Source organism: Cheilinus undulatus, linkage group 20 (genome assembly GCF_018320785.1).
Source record: "Cheilinus undulatus linkage group 20, ASM1832078v1, whole genome shotgun sequence".
In the NCBI taxonomy this organism is placed as follows: domain Eukaryota; kingdom Metazoa; phylum Chordata; class Actinopteri; order Labriformes; family Labridae; genus Cheilinus; species Cheilinus undulatus.
In genome coordinates, this window is record NC_054884.1 from 15,729,279 (window position 1) to 15,749,633 (window position 20,355).

General features: G+C 40.4%; 1 protein-coding gene across 1 annotated transcript in view; it reads left to right on the forward strand.

The window, feature by feature from the left end:
* The first annotated feature begins 853 nt into the window (after nucleotides 1–853).
* Nucleotides 854–20,355, forward strand: part of LOC121528665 (vesicular glutamate transporter 1-like) — a 31,239-nt gene continuing 11,737 nt past the window's right edge. Inside the window, exons 1-6 of the mRNA XM_041816201.1 lie at nucleotides 854–978; nucleotides 14,157–14,409; nucleotides 18,793–18,911; nucleotides 19,004–19,118; nucleotides 19,217–19,304; nucleotides 19,702–19,788. Of these exons, the coding sequence (XP_041672135.1) occupies nucleotides 917–978; nucleotides 14,157–14,409; nucleotides 18,793–18,911; nucleotides 19,004–19,118; nucleotides 19,217–19,304; nucleotides 19,702–19,788 (724 nt within the window). The 5' untranslated portion in view covers nucleotides 854–916. The remainder of the gene's footprint in view (nucleotides 979–14,156; nucleotides 14,410–18,792; nucleotides 18,912–19,003; nucleotides 19,119–19,216; nucleotides 19,305–19,701; nucleotides 19,789–20,355) is intronic.

Here is a 20,355-nt window from a genome sequence, read left to right on the forward strand (position 1 = left end):
TCAGTGGCTTGTTCATCTCTAGTAGTGATGTGGGAGATGTCAAACTCTTAAATTTGGTTTCATTCACGTCTTGTCTGTATATTGTTTCATGAGTAACACGTCAAAAATAGAAGTCAGATTCATGGTAAGCTACTGCGCAGCACAGTAGTGCCCGTAATGATGCGTTATGGCAGCAGTGTTTTACGCACAAGAAGTCTTAGCACGGCAAAGCAGGGAAAAAAACAGATTCCTCCTTTAAAGACGGTGATAAAATGATTTTTCTCTTATAACTTAGAAAGGATTTATCAATTTTTCTGATAAAATCTGCTCTTAAATGGGCAAATAGCATCTATCATTTCCGCCCCTCCCGTCCTACAATTACCTGTGCTCTCTGTTAATATGCTTCGATCGGACTGTGTTTACTTTCTCCATTCAAGGCTTGTGCACTCCAAGAATAGCCGTCAGTGCTTAAAACGCCGGTGCTGCGGGGAAAGGAAGTGACATGCTACCTTCCCACTCACTACACACACTTGGAGAGATTAGCGCGCGGGCAGCAGTAATCTGGTTTCAGGACCACGGCCAGAGACACCGTTTGGCCACGATTCCTGTCGAAAGTTGCCTTGAGCGCACCGTGAACGTTTAAGGACACCAAAGGCTAAAAAGAAGTTCATCAGGAAGTGAAGGACTCTGGCAAAGTGGGTGTGAAAATGTCTGATCGCCTGGTTTTATTCAATGAAGCTCATTAATCTCCGGACAGTCAGTGTCGCTGATCCCACCGCACAGGTAAACCCGCGCCTTTTAGGAGTTTGATCGACTAAAATCAAGTTTTTATATGTGTGAGTGAGAAACACGGAGCGGAGGGAGTAGAGGAGAAGGCTGTGCGCTCGATCGGGAGCGCGCAAAGACTGCACATTGGTCGGATCCTGGACTCGTGAGGATGGAGGTCCGGCCGGACAGGTTTAAGTCCGTGGCAGCCAAGACTCTCGGGAAAATATACGGGTACGTAAAATTTCTCTGGGACACATTACAAGCCAAAAGGATGCTAAAAAGCTGGAACGGCATGTTTTTAAAAAAGGTCTATCGATGGCAATAAAAATGGAAATCTGTGAATGATGGAAATTCATTCTTACTTGTGTTGTATTCTCAAAAAAAGAAGCAATCTGCTCTTTTAAAGATCAAGCCGTCCAGAGGCCTGGATTAGTGTGGACTTGGATCACTTGGCACAACATCTGTCCCTCTATAGGCTGCTGAATGTGTCACATAAGCAACTACATCAGGCTATTTATCACTTTACAAGCAGCTGGAGACATGCAATCGATCTAAAAGAGGTGTTATTTTATAAATAAAGGCCTGCAACCTATAAATAATCTTTGTCAATGATAGGTGCATTTTTGAAGCAAGTTAACAGATTTGTTTCATACAGGCTGAAACTGGTTTATCAGTGTAAGATGAAGCGTTGGATCAATACAATGATCCAACTCTTCCCCTTCTTCTCCCTTTCTGCTGTGCTGTGTCATTGTCAAATTACAGGAACACTGTCACATTTGGTGTGGCCCCCATGACTGAAAAACCAAGCACTATGTTATGGTTTTAACTGTTCACAAAGCAAACTCGTCAGGAGTAATTGTGCGTTTTATGTAAAACTGGCCTCTGAGGGCGCTCACCTGTCACTGTTGGCCAGTGAGCTTAAGAAGACTTTGATTAACCCTCGTTCTAGGACAGGCTCCAACTTTCCAAAATGTCTCTTAGAGTGTGGGTTAGACATCAGCAAAGGAACAAAAACCATCACGTGGATTTATGGATTCACAATGAACGTGCGTAAATGCGCACAGAGCGTGCGTAACAGCTTCAAAGTACGACTTTTGAGAGCTTCCGCAGTCCTCCTACATATCCCCATCTAAGCTGACTGTATAAAAATGCGTGACACACCCTCCCCGTTAAGAGCAGGTGTGTGAGGCAGTCAGGAGTCTGGTATTGATGGACTTCCCTTTCTTTCTCTCGGGATTTGATGGAGCGTCTAAACACTTAAATCCTCTCCACAAATAGCCTCTGCTCGTCCAAGCTGTCGGCCCACGTAAATCCCTGCAGGCCGTACACCTTGGCCACTTCTCTCTCCCCCTCTCTCGTTTTCTCCCCCACTCCCTTAAGTAGCCCGATAGCTCGTCATCGGGCCCCCCCTCCTTCCTCATCTCACAGCCAGCCAGGATTAGGCCACTCGACCTACGACAGAGCCCACAGCAGCCTATAAGCTCTCATTTCCGTTGAAAGCACGTGCCCCCAGGTGCTCCCTTGGTACCTTCCTGCCGTGCGTAACGCGCAAAGGCCCGTTCCTCAGTGCTGGTCTCTGCACGCAACAAGCTGAGTAGGCTCAGAGAAGGAAAACCATTTCATAAATGTGTTTATCCTTTTTTTGAGAAACAGATTTTATTTTAGTTTTGACACAGACTTGTATCTGTTCATTGACCCTCAAATCAGTCGTTTTATAATAGTTTATTCCTTTAAATTCAGCTCCCATAGAACTTTATTTATGGTTAGAAGCTGCTTACAAACAACAAAATATAACATTCAACTGTCTATATTACTAACAATCAACGTACAGACTTATTATTTTGGGGATTTTATGCCTTTATTAGATAGGACAGTAGAGAGAGTTAGAAACTGAGGAGAAAGAGAGGGAGTGACATGTGGGAAAGGAGCCAAGGAGGCAGCAACTTTCTTGATTTTTTGTTGGTTTTCCCTTACAGCAGAAGCGTTGCCTCATGGAGGTAGAACCTTCATTTGAACTGCTGTCATTCAACTGTGTGTCACTAACAGTGACAAACATTTCAGGTGGCTGTTAGTTTGGCAATAACATTTCAGTTTTTCGGCACTTGAAGCATTGCTGAAATGATGTGGAACCGAAACACAGTCTCCTGTCATCCAACTGTCTAGCTAACTATAAATCAATCAGCAATTATTTTCAAAGACAGTTCACCTGAAAGGAACTTTCCTGATAAATCATTGCTAATCAAAATGCCCCTAAAATCTGAATAAAATGTAAAACGAAGGCAAAAAGAAAACGAGAGGGATCTGGCAGCAGGCTGCAGATCTCAGAAGCCACCTCTTGCGGACCACTGCTGTGAGATGTCACCTGAGTCAGAACAGAAGTGACAGAATTAGCAGGTACAGCGTATTTCCACTTTTAGATTTTTTTTAAAACTGGACTTTATCCCTGAACTAAGTCTGGTAGTTACATTCATTAAATAACCACACTACAAACATTACAGACTAAGCAACATTTCATAAATAAAACAGAGAAAAAGGTTAGAGGTCTAATCCAGGATTAAATTATGTGTAGACCTGTTTTAGCTTTGTTAGCTTTAGCTAAAGCTTATGTAGCTACACTAGCTACCTGGCTGATGCTACTACATAAGCCAATGGAACTACAAGAGCTCTTCCTTTAGCTATGTTAGCTTTAGCCATAGATATCTATACTTAGATGCTGCCTTCAGGCTTCTTAGAAGTGTAAATGTCTAGGTATGTTAGCTACATAAGTAGCATAAATCTCTGTCTGTCATTATATTTTTGTCAGTTAAGTGACGGTTGATGCCGGTCCGTAGGCTCCTTAGGCTGGCAGCGCTGTACTCTCTGCTCAGAAGATATGACTGTGTCAGGTTGCTATGGTTACTCCTATCGTGCTGTGTATTAATTTGGAACAGCGTAATGATTTTTTGAGCGGAACTACTTGTGAAGTTCGAACAGTGTCCATATATCAGAAGTTAATGGACACCAATGGAATTTCCAGAGCCAATCAGAATCGAGAATTCACCAAGACCATGCTCTAACTTCTTTAGCTACGTAGCTTAATCACTTGTTAGCAGTGTTAGAGTGTTTTCTGGAGGATGAGCTTTTGTCCTGTAAGCAGACTTTTTACTCTGCTTTATTCAAATCTTACCTTTACACTACAGGAAAGTTTAACCCAAATGTTTTTGGAAGTTTTTACTGTGTATTTCCATCCTGACTGAGGCAGTGTCTCACTGTAGTGTTCCACTGGTAGATGTGATCTTGAAGAAAACACTTAATCAGGGGTATGATCTTTCTTATTTTGAGGATGTAATCATTAACTGTGAAAATAGCTGTGATCTCAGAACCTTTCTTTATAACCAGCATTTATCATCTTTTGATAAACACCTTTACCTCTGTGAACTGGGTTACATTTTCTGGCAGTGATGCCGGAGGTCAGTGTTGAACAATTTCCAGGCAAGATTTTGTTGTCCATGTGGCATTTGTCTACAGTGTAAAGGTTGTCCTTTCTCTTATCCCAGGGTCGCACTATTCATCTGATGAGTCCAGAGCAGTACATGAAATACTGCAGCTTTACTCATGCTGGCTTCAGGTTTGTAGCCACAAAAGAAACTTAGATTTTCTAACAATCAAGGAAGACGAAATTTACCAGAATAAAAGCATCATGATGCAGATTCATTAGAAGGGAAAAGTCAAGCTTTGTCAGGTCTCTTCTTAGGAGTAGATCAAAACAACTTTTAAATGTCATAGCTTTGAATCAAGTTTGATCTGATCATTTCTGATGCATTTCACAAGGAGAGGAATCCTAAATCAGTGTATTTTAGTGAAGTCAATCATCTAAATGTCAGTTGTTTTGCATGATCCCAGCAATTTTTTCTTTATGATTTACAAGTTGAAACTCAGTAGGTCTTTGTAGTGTAATGGGAAGTACATCTTTGACTAAGTTGTAGAAAGATCAATGATCCCGGGCATTGAACTTGTCTCAGACCTGAGCTGTTGAACCACCCTGACATTTGCCCTTGATGTCAAATTAAGAGATTAACTTGGACAAAGAAGCATGAATCTGCACAGCAGAACATGTTGTGTGACATGAAAATACAAACCAGATAACTTTACTTGGGTGAAAGTGCCCCACAGATGCGTTAGGACCTGCCCTCACAGTTCACCGAGTGCGGCAGAGAGAAGGTCAACTAGCTTGCGAGGATTATGACGGATTTCTTAACTCAGGGTCAGTCATGAAAAGTCAGTGCAGCACATACGGTTTATTGCAGAAATATTTTAAAAAGAGATGAATCTCCCCTGGATACAAGAAAATAAAATAGTGCTAAAAAAGATGCTGGGACTGTGTGGGACAATGCGTGAGTCAAGGGAGTTGATGATAAAAGGCAGGTTTTAAGAAGAAGAGGAGACAGGAAGAATGAAGAGAGAGACCCGCTCAGACAAAAATAGTCCAAGAGAGCCAGAGATATTAATAATTCAAAAGGGAGAAGCATTAATACTTGATCAGAGTCGGAGGCTGTTAGAACCCCTGCTTACAGTAACTAATAGAGCCTGTATGTTTCATCATTGTGTGGCCTTTATTGCCCACTTTGCTTAACGATTAGACAAGGCTAGAAACAAAGTCCAGTCCATGTCTTTTGTTACTTATGTTTTCTTTTCAAATTCAATGCTAACTTTCTACAGAAACGGTCTTGTGAAACCGCCAAGCAGCCATGATGGTTGTATAGAAATCTTCATCTGGTGCCTCTCTCTACCCAGGGTTATAGAATTGTGTCCACCCTTATCAGTAGTAGTATGGTTAAAGGTGGCATCTGTCACTTCTCACACAGCTTGCAGAATAAACCTGAGTCAACTGCTGAGGGGCCCATAGGATGGGGCAGTGGTTAGCGCTGTCGCTTCACAAGAAGGTTCTGGCTCAAATCCATGTCAAACGGGGACTCACTAGTGGAGTGGGTTCTCTCTGGGTACTCTATCTTCCCCCACTGACCAAAGACATGCTCTTCAGGTTAATTAGTGACTCTAAATTTCCCGTGGGTGTGAGTGTGAATATTTGTCTGTCTTGCTATGATTGACTGGTGACCTGCCTGGGAGAACTGGGATTTGCTCCAGCCCCTGTGACCCAGAATAGAAAAAGAGGTACAGTAAATGAATTGATAATTGTTAGAGTTGGCCTATACTTTATTTTAGTGTGATGCAATTGGCGATTAATTCCTATTAATTTATTATCGTCATTCATATTTTGCTATATGAAGATGAATTATTTTATATTACCAAGCAATGTTTTCTCACTCAACACAACATCTTTATCACAGTATTGAATGAAATCTATTGACATTTTATCAGGCCAAGGAGGACATGCAAAATGATCTCATTACTAGCATAACTTTTTCTATGAATTTTGGTGAATGCACACGTTTGAGTCTCTGCACTTCCAACCATCTCATAGAGACACAACCTAGACAAGTCACCAAATGTACCAGAATCCTAATATTATCTGGGGGTTAGCAAGTTTTTTTAAAACTATTCTCTGCTGACTGTAGGCTACACTTTTCAGATATTTGATTTAAATTACACAGTTTAATAGATCACATGGGGCAGCAGAATTCTCCAATAGCAGAAAATAACAAAAGATCATGTTAAAAAACAATTTCTTTTGGGGATTAATGCCTTTAATTGAAGAGTGAAGAGGAAGTGAGAGTGGAGAGGACAGAAAAGAAACGAAATAGGTTGAGGAACAACATGTGGGAAAGAAGTCACAGGTCAGATCCCCGCCAGCATGTCCATGTGGTCTCCATATGGGTTATATGTGGGCTACAATATGGGGCCCATGTGGGTTTGTCCATGGGTTCCATGGTGACCCCACCTGTGATTGCCCATGTGAACTGCAAGTGTGGGTCAGCCCATAAGAGACCCATGAAGGCCCCATCTAGAGCTCCTTGCAATTGCCCATGTATACTACAAATAGGATCTATCTTGGATCTCTAGAGATGGGGCCTATATGGGAACCCACAGACAAATCCACAAGGGACTCATACTTTATACCACATATAACCCATGTGGGGCCCACAATGACATGCTGGCTGGGATGTGAGCCTGAGCAGCCCTCTTGGAAAACTTCTGTACATTGGGCACAACTTTCCCACTTGTTCATCTGTACCCCTCTAAAGATGGGGTTTAGACTCTGTCAGATATAACATAAGGGCACTCCTTCCGGCTCCCTAATGTCCAAAAAACTGTAAGTGAAAGTGCCCTTTTGGGTGTCTTAACGATAGATATCCATAAGGCTCCCTCTTGAGTACCAAGTTAGTAGCAAAAATTATAAATTTGCTATATTTAGAAAAAGTGCCAGGGTCCCTTTTAAATAGAAAAAATTAATAAAGTGCACTCATTCGTCCCTGTAAGTCAGGGGTGTCCAAACCTTTTCCACTGGGGGCCTTATACGAAAATATGTAAGGATGGTGGGGCCATATGGTGGGGCCATAGGCCTCATCTTGAGGATTGTAAAGTTAGTAAAACCAACCTTATGACGGTTCAGATGTGCTTAGTTATTGGGTATACTTAAATGGTTAGTTAATGGCTAACAAGGCAAATATCCAGTCATCTTAAGGATTTAAGGAAGGCCAGTCAAATTTCAGGGGGCCCTGGTTGGCCCTGGCTTCTACTGGTTCAGCCCCTAAAACATCATCACTACTGGTATAAGCCTTCATAATCCATCAGGGCATTATAAATCAAATTATTGTTATTATGTTGGTTGCCAATATGTTTTCCATTTGCAGTGCTGTTATCATGAAGTCACAAAAAATCAAATCAGTTCGGTCTTTTTGTCAAAATGTTTGTTTACAGAAATAGCATGCTACCAATGCCTTGTGCTAAAATAAAGAAGTACAATACAGCCAAGCTTCATGTTCAAATGCTGGCCATATTTCATTTAATGTTTTTATTTGCTGAGGGCCAATCAAAAATGGACTGCAGGCCGCATTTGGCCCCCGGGCCTTAGTGTGGACACCCCTGCTTTAAGTAGACAAATTTGGGAAAAGTCCCCTTTAGGATGCCTTACAAATGGTAAAAATGGGCCTCTTTGTTGCCTGTTAAATGTTGAAAAAAAGTGCCCTCAGGGGTCCCATCTATATTCCAAATTTGCCCCGTAAGTACACAAATTTTGGAAAATGTGCCCACTAGGGTGCCTTCTAAAAGGACAAAATTTGATAAGTGCCCTCTTTGGCCTTTTATAAGTAGACACATTTTTGCAAAGTTTCATAAATTTTATCTGTTCATTTTTAATGACAGCCCCTTTGTGTAGCTCTGTGAAATAAATGGTAAAAGGTTAATCATTCACAGTCTTTTTTTTTTATAACAGAGACATAGTAGTATTAATCACATAATCACATAAGAGTTTGATATTTACAAGACTGCTGCTTATACAATGTGCCCCTTTGGAGCCCCTGGACCTCAAACATCCTGGGTCTACTACTGCTGCAGAGGCGCGTGCATATAGATTTTCCGTCTCCTCTCATACAGGAAATGGTTGAAGTGTAAATTGAACTGTTGTAAGAAAATTACCCCTTTATATGGTATATAAACAAAATATGGCAAGAGCATTAGAACTCTGATGCATGAAAAATCCTACACTGTGGCCAATTACACTTCCCTTTCTTGTAATAACCCATTTAGTATGTGCTGGTTTACTGGAGCACTTTAAAGGTGCTACTGATATTAACCCTTTCCCTGAACATACATGCGGCAAAATATTAGGAACACCTTTCAATGTCATGCCTACTAGTATACCACCACCAAACAGAAGTTTTCATAATAGTGTGTAATGTTTTTAATTTTTTGCATGGGGTTAATGCTAAGTTCAGTTTCATTGATCTCAGACCATCAGGGTGATTTATAATACCCTGAATAAACTTCAGGTGGTATAACTTATATTGATGTGACTTTCATTAGCTAAAAAGCATCATATACTGAAATATGTATCATTCTGAGACCAAGATCATCATCTCATTTTGTCTCCCTCTGTTCTGTATGACAAACTGTCAGATAAATTAGTCCAGAAGACACACACCCATCCCTCACTGTGAGCTTTTTATTCTTAGAACTGCTGGGTGACGTATTTACATCATTTTGCAGCACTTGCAAAACGAAGGACACTGGGATACTTCTTTAACTGTAATGTATGAAAACTAAATACGGTATATTTCATAAACAAGGCGTTAAAGGAGTCCTGTTTCCTCCACCTGCAGAGCCTTGAGTCTGAGAAGTCAGCGTTGCACATGACATGTTTAATAGATGACATGCTGCATTTTGATACATATTTGATGCTTGTTAGACTGGAGGCTGGCAGAGGTCATAGTTTCTCAGGGTTTTTCAGCAGGAGGTACGAACACGGGTTATAGACAAGAGCAGAGAAGAGGAGTGAGTCACGCGTTTCTGTTAAGACACTTTCTGTTTTACTCACGCTGCTTCCTTCACTGCCAGGATGATGAGCGTCTGTTATGGAAAAATACCAAATATATGAACCCCTCTAGAAGACAGACTAAATCATAGTTTTTTGTCAGTGATGATCAGTTGGTGTAGGATGACAGACTATTATGCTCTAAGGCTTTTGTTCAGATGCTTATCAAACATAGACTGCATGAAAAGCAGGGATAGCCACTATGACAGCATCCAGCGGTTTGTAACCCCCACACCCACTTGTGAAGACTTCAAATCGTCTCTTGGACGTTGCATTATTTATTTATTTATTTTTGCACCAGAAGAGTCCATATTTGGACAACAGAGTGGATCTGTTACGTCTATCCTGGTTGCTGGGCTGCTACGTTCAAACATGAGCTGTTTTAATTGTGCACTACTGAAAACCTAAAAAAAAATAAGACTACCCCCATTGAATGACGGGGTCTTAGGAGACACCTGCTGGGTTTTCACTTCAACTTACTCCAACTTCACACAGAAAACATACTAGAGGGAGTCTGGATAAACTTGGGGTAAAAAATGTCTGATTGTGCTCAGAAACGCAGCTCAACTTAAACATATCAGGATGTTATTAGGGGTTTAATAGAAAGACCTACTGATATTCATACTCAGTGGCGGGCTCAGGATATTTGAGGGATCAAATAGGGGGTCAGGGGTCATCTGCTGTGGGACACTCCCAAACAAGGTTTATATTGTGCCAATGAAGAAGGAATCAAAGAGGACAACTGGTCACATTTTGACCATTTAGAGGACGCTAAAGAGGGAAATTTTTCCAATTTTTCACACTAAGAGAGCATTGACGAAGGTATTTTGTCGAAATTTGCCCATGAAGAAGGCCCAAAGAGGGAAATGTGTCATATTTTTCCCATTAAGAGAGCATGACAAAGGGCAATTTGTTCAATTTCCCAATAAAAAATGCATCAGAGCTTGTTTTGTTATAATTTTCCTACTTAGAAGGCACCAAAGAGAACACTTTGTCACATTTTGCCAATAGAGACGAATGCACCAGGGGTTGTTTTGTCAGAACTTACCCACTAGTCAGGCACTTAAGAGAGCAAATTAAAATGTTGCCCTTAGAGAGCAACACAGGTTGTTTTTTTCCACATTTTGCCCATCTAAGGTGCACCAAGGAGGACAATTTGTCACTTTTTGCTCACGAAGGATACGTCAAAGAGGGCAATATTTTACATTTGTCCATTGAGGGAGCACCAGAGAGGGCTTTTTGTCTCATTTTTCCTACTAAGTGGGCACCACACAGGGCAAGTTGTTAAATTTTGCCAATGAAAAATGCAACAGAGGTTGTTTTGTCACAATTTACCCCACTAAGAAGGCACCAAACAGGGCAATTTGTCAAATTTTGCCCACTTGGAGGGCATGCTAGAAGGCACTTTATCATGTGTATGTTTCAAAGGGGCATCCACAGTGCGCTTGGACTGTGCTTTTTCAAACATCGTAGTACCAAAGGCAGCTGTTGCCCCCACTGCTGTCCACCAGTACTCTTGCTGTTTAACCTTGATAATTTATTCCACTTTCCACAGGATCATAATTTACTAAATGAGACAGCATTAATCTGTACGGGAAGACAAACACTTGAGTCAAATAGACTTAATATAAATATGGACAAAGTTTATGTGACATCACTCACTGTTTACTGAAGCCCACCATTGACGTTTGCCATATTTAATTTGCTGTTTCAACCAGGCTATCAGTCAGTCTAACACCAGCAGAAGAGGTGGAGCTAAGCCTCCTGACAAAAAGCTACATCACAATAAACCACCAGTCAGGAAACTCTTATTCTTCACAAAAACTAAACAGAAAAGTTATAAAGAAGTCACCTACCTACACAGAGTGTGATAAAGACAAGACAGCTGCTCAGATCAAATTTGTTTTTTCACTAACAAAGACCAGTGGAGAAACTATTTAACATGGTTTATTGCCACTGATGACAAGAAAAGTTTGGATTGTAAGGGTTTAGAGATGGGAAATGCTCTGGACATGGAGATCTGAGGTTCGTGACTAATTTCAAAGCTTTCACCCATCACTGTTCTCTGTATGAACATGTATGATAGTCTTCTTTGTCCACATGTAGACTAAAACAAGTGTTTATTCTTATCTCTGTCTTCTTCTTCCATATCTTTTGACCTACTGAAGAAGTCTGGAACCTATCATCTTTGTTCTCAAGATGTTTTATTACTCTCTGTCCCAAAGGTTAGAACTCAGCTTGGAGAAAAGGCATTTAAATTTCCCTCAGCTTAGAGTGAAGATGACCTGAAACTTAATAACTTTGTCTCATTGGATTCTTTTAAGAAGATGCTGGATATTGGAGGTAGCCACATCTGTTTGTGGATCTTCTGCCTGATCTATGGGTTTTTTGGGGATTATAGTTCAATTTTTAAAATATTTGCTTGTTGAATCTTTCATGCTTTCTTGTCTACTATAATGCTTGAATACATGGCCAATAATCTGTTTGTAAATGTATTAACTGTCTGTTTTGGACACACTTGAAAAAGAGTTTTCAAAAAATCTCAGCAAGGTTTTTATGATTAAATAAGGGTCTAGGGAGCTGGTGGATGGAGAAAACTGAGAGCAATGGCTGCCACCAGTGTAGCGTTTAGCTCGGATGTAGCTTTAGTGTAGCGACAGTTTCATCAGAACTGGACCACATTTCTTTATCAAAATACCGAAAGCTTCTCATGACAGGAAAGGTGTTTTTTGCTAAAACCCTGATGTTTTGTGAGTTTGCGATCATTATGGTGGCTGAGTTGTACAGCCAATGTAATTATGTAATGGCTGCTACTGTGGTAGAGATTATAGCTCTGATGTACCTTTAGTATAGCATCAGTTGGATCAGATCTCAACATTTCTTTATTAAAACAAGAGCAAAGAGCCACATTGAAAGCTTCTCTTGGCAGGGAAGATTTTGCACGTCTCAATAAGCTTCAGCAAGAATTTCAGCCTCTGGCAAGCTCCGCAATTCATAAGCTATGGCAGCACTAGCCTGTACAGGTCAGGTGGCACATATCTTCTACCTCATGTGTCCTGTCACTCTGATTGGCCCGTCATGATAACAGACAGAATGTTTGACTAATCACCTAGTGAGAATTTTTTTGAAAAGTCCAGCCCTTCCCACATGCTTTGAATGGGAGATTTCTCAGATAAATGTAAAATATATCCTCTGCAGTGGATAAATGGAACAGTTGATCTGGCGTGTCAGGTTAATGACGCGAATGAACCAGAGGGGTCGAGGCTCTGAGTGGGGGAACCATCTCTGTGTCTCTGAGGAGTTTGAATGAGTGAGATGAGCTTACATAAAGCACAGTCGGCACTGGAAACACTTTCTTAAAATGCATACTATTTTATTACTACTTTGTAGCTGATGAGCTTGGAAGCTTACATCACTATTCTATGACCAGAGATCAGAACACCCATCAGGGCACAATGAGTGTCCAGTGTGGGTCCCTAAAGCCAAGAACATCTGTTCCAGATGTACATTGCTGTGGACAAAAGTGTCTGCTAGCTGACAATGTATTTTGAAAACACTTATGGGGTCATAAACCATCAGTGGAATTGGATAATTGTCCAATCGAGAGACAAGCATTCATTTTTTTTGTTAAACCAATGGTTGCTTCCTTTTGCTGAACAATCTGACTTACAAATTCAGCCAGGTGAGTCTACAAGCCCTTCAAATCAGGATCTATTCACTCTGTACAGTAACATGCAGTCAAAAAAGTTGGCTTAGTATGTCAGTCAAACTAAAACTGGACTTGGATATCAACGTGTTACATGCTCCTTAGTTTGCCAGGTTCAACCTAGAAGTTGAACACCATAAATGCCAAAACAGCTAATGAGACATATCAGATAGACTGATGTTTCGTAAATCCATAGTATAGGATATATTTCATATCCATCTGAGAGACTTCCCATTCAAAGCATTTGGAAAGGGGCTTTTAGAAATTCCCGGAAGGTGATTGGATGAATATTCTGTCCGTGCAGCTCCAGTAGTAACCTGAGCTTGGCAAGCAGGCGCTATCTTTGCTTATGAACAGGGAAGCTTGCTGGTGGATAAAACTCAGGCCAAGGCTGTTGAGAGAAGTGGAAAGATAACATCTCTGCCAGGAGAAGCTTTCAGTGTGGCTCTTTGCTTTTGTTTTTATAAAGAAATATTGACCAGTTCTGATAAAACTGATGGAATACTAAAGCTACATCCAAGTTAATCACTACACTGGTGGCAACCATTGCAATTGGCTCCCAGTACAACAAAACCCCGCTTGTACCTCCTGCCTCATTCTCCTCAACTGACGCTGATGGGTCAGGTCAGTTATCAGACCTGTCACGATCATTTTTTGTGCTTTGCGAAATGGATTTGCCTGATGACAGACGGGGAATCTGGTCAATCTATCTCTTTACAGGGTTAAAGCACAGCTGAATAGTTTGTTCTTGCGTTCACGTTCTGACATATAATAACAGGTTCGCTGTTTGCTTGTTGTAAACAATGCAACCAGTAAAAAAGGTAGGGTAGTAGCTGAAAAGGGGGCATATCGTCTTTAAGTGCAGTGGAGTAGGACCTTTGTTTGTATATTGTGTCAAGCACAGAAGTCCAGTCAAATAGTCTAATCAAGATGGACTTTACTGTGAATGCTAATGTACTGACTGGCTTTTCTATATCTTCCTTAAAGAGATGTTTAGACGGACTGAATCAGAAATCATTCCTATGACTGAGTACTTGTGGCTTGTAGCACTGAAGACTGTTTTGCTGAGTATTTTCAGGGTCATGTCTGTGGGAAGATGCTTATAATGACAAGGGTTGTTACACAACACACAAAAAGATGTTTGTCAAATTTTGGTCTAACCCAGTGACTTACCTGGCCACATTCATACAAATGTGCACCTAGCTCATTTTAAACTCCCTCTGTTCCTCACAGAGCTCTCGAGAAGAAGCAGGAAAATGGCGAGACGATCGAGCTGTCGGCTGAGGGCCGGCCGGAGCTGGTGGAGGAGAAGGAGCTACCTGTTGTGGACTGCACGTGTTTTGGCCTTCCCAGGCGCTACATCATCGCCATCCTCTCCGGCATCGGCTTCTGTATCTCCTTTGGGATCAGATGTAACCTGGGCGTGGCCATCGTCAGTATGGTGAACAGTCACACCATATTGAGGGACAACAAGGAGGTCATAGTGGTGAGCAAAATCTGTGAAACCTCTACTGCTGAGTTAAAAGTCTACAAGCTAAACACCTGTGTCTCTATGACATTTGTAAAATTTTGTGTGGTAATTCACTCAAATATGACAGAGAAATGGACTTTGTCTGACTGACTTTAAGTCAAGTTCCTTAGTGATCGCCCTTATTTGAGCTGGCTGTGGATCAATGGTAGATTTGGTTGGTCTTTGAGCTGGATGGTCAAGGGTTTGATTCCTTGCTCCTGCAGTCACATGTTGATGTGTCCTTGGGCAAGACACTAACCCCAAATTGCCCCGATTACTGCGTCAGTGGTGTGTGGATGTATACAGATGCGTTTGAATGGGATAAGTAATAATTATGGCCACTTTACATAGCAGCCTTCACCTTCAGTGTGGAGTAGGTGTAATCGGTAAGTGTGACCTGCAGTGGAAAGAAAGAGAGAAATAAAGAAAAGCACCAAAAAGGCGTAAGTCCATTTACTATTTACCCTATTTAGAAAAGTGTACTCCATGAGGTGTATTTTCAAAAAGATGAGCTGCAGTTTTTGTTTCATGCTTGAATTCAATGTAGTGAGGGGAAAAAGCTGTTAAAAGTGAAATTTCTGGTACATTCTCCGAGCTACTTGCAAAGCATTATTGAATCTCTCATAGAGTTAACCAGTAAGGCAACTTTTTAAAGGCTTTTCTCCCTGATTAGGTGAATAGGAATGGATGGGTAGGTGTGATCTGTGTTGTATAAAGTGCTTACCAGAAGACACTCAACCTCACATTATCAGAAACAAAATAACAACAACAAAAAAATGAATAAATAAATAAAGCTTTTTTTAACTTTGAGATAAAAATGTGTGCATTTCCTTTTAAAGTTGTGTTTACTGTCAAACCTTTAAAGGACAATAATGTTCATGACTGTTATTATTTATTACAAACTTAAATAAATACAGACTAATTAATACTTTAATGCAATTATGAAATGAAGTCACAGTTTTAATCAGTCTTCTTAATGCATGAGTGAGTAACTTTAAGAAGCGTTTTCCATTTTATGGAGCCATTGGAGCTGCAGCATCTCAGATAGGAAAAAAACACCCTTTAAAAGCGTGGTAGCATTTAAACAAGTTAAAGATAAACCCTAAATTAAGTTAAAAAAAAAGAGTACACAGTCTTGTACCCGTTCCTTTTTCTCAGTTTTTGGAAGCGGTTTTAGCACCGAATCAAATGTTTTGCAGTCATAAGTGCTCAGGTTTTTGTTTAGCTTGGTTCATGCATTAAAAGCATTGTAGTAAGGATTTTGTGAGCAAACACCATTGAGCTCTATTAGTCCACGAAAGACCAAATCTAACCAATCACATTGGACTATGTTAATCCTTACTCAGGGACACCCCAAATTATATCATTTGGAGGAAACACAATGGTTTTGTTGCTTTAAAAATGTTGTCCATCTAATGATCCACAGAAAAAAGATCTTTTTGTTAAACTAATGCAGTTTTCTCAGTTTCACTTAGATGTGTGGTTTTTCATTTGATATAATTTCAGCCTTTTGGAGGACTGTCAGATTCAAAGCTAAGCAGGGATTGAAGTTCAGTCTAATCAATAATTGCTTACCCTTTGAGAATATATCAGAGTTTTATGAAACATTCTTAGACAGCACTGATGCCTCTTTATGACCAACAAAAACAAACAAGTTTATCAGGAAAGAGACTAAACATTTCTTTACTGTTATTTCAATCTTTGTAACCTCTGTTGTAGGCTGGAAGGGCTCTGTCAAGGTGAATAGGTATAGCACACTTCTGTGCCCTTTTTCCCTTAATTTTGGCATTTCAAAAGCTCATTGTTAGTTGCACTTGGGATATTTGAAGGTAATCAGGTGAGGAGATTTTGTCAGGAAGCAGTACTCACACATCTCCAGGACAAAATCCACACAGTTCACCTAAATCAATGCAACCCCAAAGTTGATCAAAGAAGCTTTAACTTAAATTCTAAGTTGATAGATGTGATCCAAGCATTCAAGCAAAGTACACCTTTCAAAAACAACAGTTTGTTTACCTGATTTTTTTCAAGATATTGAAAGTAGTTCTTATGAGATTCAGAATTGATAACTTAATAAGAACAGATTTTAAACATTACCACAGGAGTGGGTGTCTTTGGTGTCTTTTCTGTTGCATATATTTTATAAAATGAAAACAAAGAATTGATTCATAAAAACATCTGTTTGTCTGTAAAGTCATCAGCGTTAAAAGCTTGGCTTCGATCAGTGATGTGAAGGAGAATTGATTTTCTGTCAGAGGATTTACAGACTTTTTGTCATGTTTTGATTGTTTTCTATTACCTTAGTGCCATGATACACTAACCAACCACTTCATTAGGTACACCAGTTCAACTGTTCATTGACGCAAATATGTAGTCAGTCAATCACATGAAGGCAACCAAAGCATTAAGGCATGTAGACATGATCAAGACGATCTGCTGATGTTCAACACAGGCGAATGAGGAAGAGAGCTGATTTAAGTGTTTTTAAACCTGCCATCGTTGTTGGTACCAGATGAACTGGTCTGAGTATTTCACAAACTGTTTTACAGAGAATGACCAGACAAAGAGAAAATATCCAATCCAGAGTTTTCGCAAGACTTTTTTGCCTCTGACCAAAATGGCTGGCAGTCCTCAATAAATCCGGCTTTTTAGTACAACTAATGGACATGTGCTTTAGTTAGCCATATGTGAGCAATACCCTGCTTTAAAAGCAACAAAAACATACAAAGACAGAAACACTGTAATATGGATTTGTGCTCTAAAACAGGACTAAGGAAACATGTTTCTGTCTGAACCTGATGCAGATCCAACAATGTAGAACCTGAGTTCTTGTTACCCTTTTATTACAGCCTGTTTGACAATTGCATCACATGACCAGACCTTGGAAATGACAGCAGAAAGACATTCTTTTCCTAATTGTTATAGAAGTTGTTAATTAAGCATAATGAAAGCTGTAAGCTGTCAGCACGTTAGTTGCTACCACAGCTTAGCTACTACTAACAGCCAAATAACACCCTCCACTGAAAACACAGATGAATCGTCTGAGCAAATAGCTAACCAGAGCTCGGTCGACTAGACATCCCCTTTAAAACTATGCATTACTGGGAGCATAGATGGTTGAGTGGTTTAAGGTGCTACCCATGTACGCTGGCGGCCCGGGTTCAAATCTGGCCTGTGGCACTTTACCGCATGGCTCTCCCCACTCTCTTCCCTGTTTCCGAGTCTATCCACTGTCCTTCCTCTACAAATAAAGGCATGAAAAGGCCCAAAAATAAATCTTAAAAAAAAAAAACTATGCACTACAAATGGAAATAAGTCTAACTGTTGGTTGTGTCATATTAGTCTTCATAAACTGATGATCTCAACTGTAACCTCCGCTAAGACAGTAAATCCAACCACTGAGGTTTCTTTGGAGTAGTCATGGAGACAGACAAAAGCATCAGTGGCTAGTTCAGTACAGTCCTCCTCTCATCAGTGGCTCTTCCCACACTGCTATTGATGATTAGCCAGGATGCCATGAACACCCAGCTATGCAGAAATGAGCTGGTGCTCTCACCATTGGCCCAAACAACCCACGCTTTTCTGCATGACATGATTCTGTGTTGAATACAGTTCCACTTTATCTGAGAACTGGTCATAGGTAGATTTATCCACTCATAGAAGTCCACTACAATTTGCTCAGTTCGCTGCAGTTCTTTTTGTTGTGTCTTCCTTATCTTCTCTTCTCCTCTTTTTTCAGTTGGGCATTTTGGCTGTTAATATTCTTATCCGCCTGTGAAGTCAGCCAAAGTCAAGTAAATACCTACTAACAGAAACTTTGATCCAGTCTCTGGGCCAAAATATCTTGTTGATTACAGTGGGCAGGGGAGATTGGCCAGGCTGGATCAAGTTGGTAGAAAGAAAACAATAACTCACATAAAAAAACACTTGTTACAACTGAGGTGTGCAGAAGAGCATCTCTGAATGGACAAGCTATGGACTACAGGAGTAGGAGACCACAATCCTGTCATCTGAGAAAGGACAACCGACGCTATAGTTTCCACTGGCTCGCCATAGTTGAACAATAGGAGATTAGAAATGAGTTGCCTTAAGTGTCTCTATTCCTGGTATAAGACTTAAACAGTATCACCTTGTCTTCCCCTTTCTGGTGCTTGATTTGATTGTCTTGACCGTGTCTACATTCCTAAATGCACTGGTTGCTGCCATGTGATTGTATGATTAGATATTTGGGTTAAAGATCAGTTTAATAGGCATAACTAATACATTGATTGGGGAGTATTCACTGATGTTATGCCCTTTAACCTTAGAGTCATTTATTAAATGATCAGATTGTGTCTTTCTCCTGATGTGTCTGAACAGAAAGCTCAGTTTGACTGGGATCCAGAAACAGTGGGGATGATCCACGGCTCCTTCTTCTGGGGATACATCGTAACTCAGATCCCTGGAGGGTTCATCTGTCAAAAGTTTGCAGCAAACAGGTATCTCAAAGCCCTATTTATATCGTATGAAAGGGATAGCTGCAGATTTCTTTTTCTGTACTGAACATCTTCTCCTTTCTTTCCTCCTCCAGAGTGTTTGGCTTTGCTATAGTGGCCACATCTTGCCTGAACATGCTCATTCCTTCAGCAGCACGAGTTCATTTTGGCTGCGTTATCATTGTCAGGGTCTTTCAAGGACTTGTGGAGGTACTTAGCTTTTGTTTATCACTTTCTTTTAACAGCATGCAGCATTCAGATAGAAATATTTGTAAAGTTAAATCTGAAAATTCTTCCTTTTCCTTCAGGGAGTCTCATACCCAGCCTGTCATGGTATTTGGGCGAAATGGGCTCCGCCTCTGGAGAGAAGTCGCTTGGCTACGACAGCCTTTTGTGGTGAGCTATTATCTCTGCACCTGTTTCTCTGGCTTTAAACAATAGATGTTTGTTATTGCATAAGAGACATTTACTGCTACAAAACTACAAGAAATGAGTCTACATGTATTTTCATTATTGGTTTAAGATTTAAGATATTTCCTAATCAAAATGTCAGCCCATTGTTGGCTCCAGCTGATGAGCTGCTGCTGTTCTCTGGTTTGACAGTGTTAAAAATATCTCTTTTGTATTGGGCTGTCAAACAAGTCAAGACAATGAAAGATGCAGTTTTTCACAATTTTCTGACATGTTATAGACTTAACAGTTAAGCGGCAAAATAAGAGGTTGGTAAATTATTTAATAATTGCTGTATGACGCCCTAAACACAAAAGAAACACTGTGTTTCTCCCCTTTTTAGGTTCTTATGCTGGTGCTGTGATTGCCATGCCTTTGGCTGGAATTCTGGTCCAGTACTCAGGATGGTCATCAGTATTTTATGTCTACGGTAAGAGACTCTTTCTTTTGGCTGAATCGAAATAAAATCTGAAGGTAGATGACGATGTGAGGTGTGCTGTCTAAAGCATATGGAGCAGAGTGATTTGGGGTGTGTCCATTTGTATTTTACCATCTTTAAGGTGCACAATCCAGGCTTGAATCCAGGTGCAGAGTGACTTGATTATACATGCTTTTTGGGAGTGATATGACTCAAACCACTCTGAGCATTAGCTCACATTCCTTTGAGGATTCGAATGTGACTAATGTGCACCCCAGCAGCCACAATGGTATTTAAATGGCAGTTTTTAGTGCTTAGACCAAAATGCAGCTCACTCTTTGAGATTCTCTCCTTTTGTTGTGCCACTAAATTCATAATACACACACTGGACACTGAAATATGTGGTTAGAGGGTTTAAATAATATTTTACTAAAGCACAACATTCCCGCACCAAGCCCTTTTTTTGGTTACTGAATAACCCCAATTCAAAAAAGTTGGGGCACTATGTAAAATGTAAATAAAAACAGAATGAGATTATTTGTAAAGCTCATAAACCAATATTTCATTCCCAGTAAATCA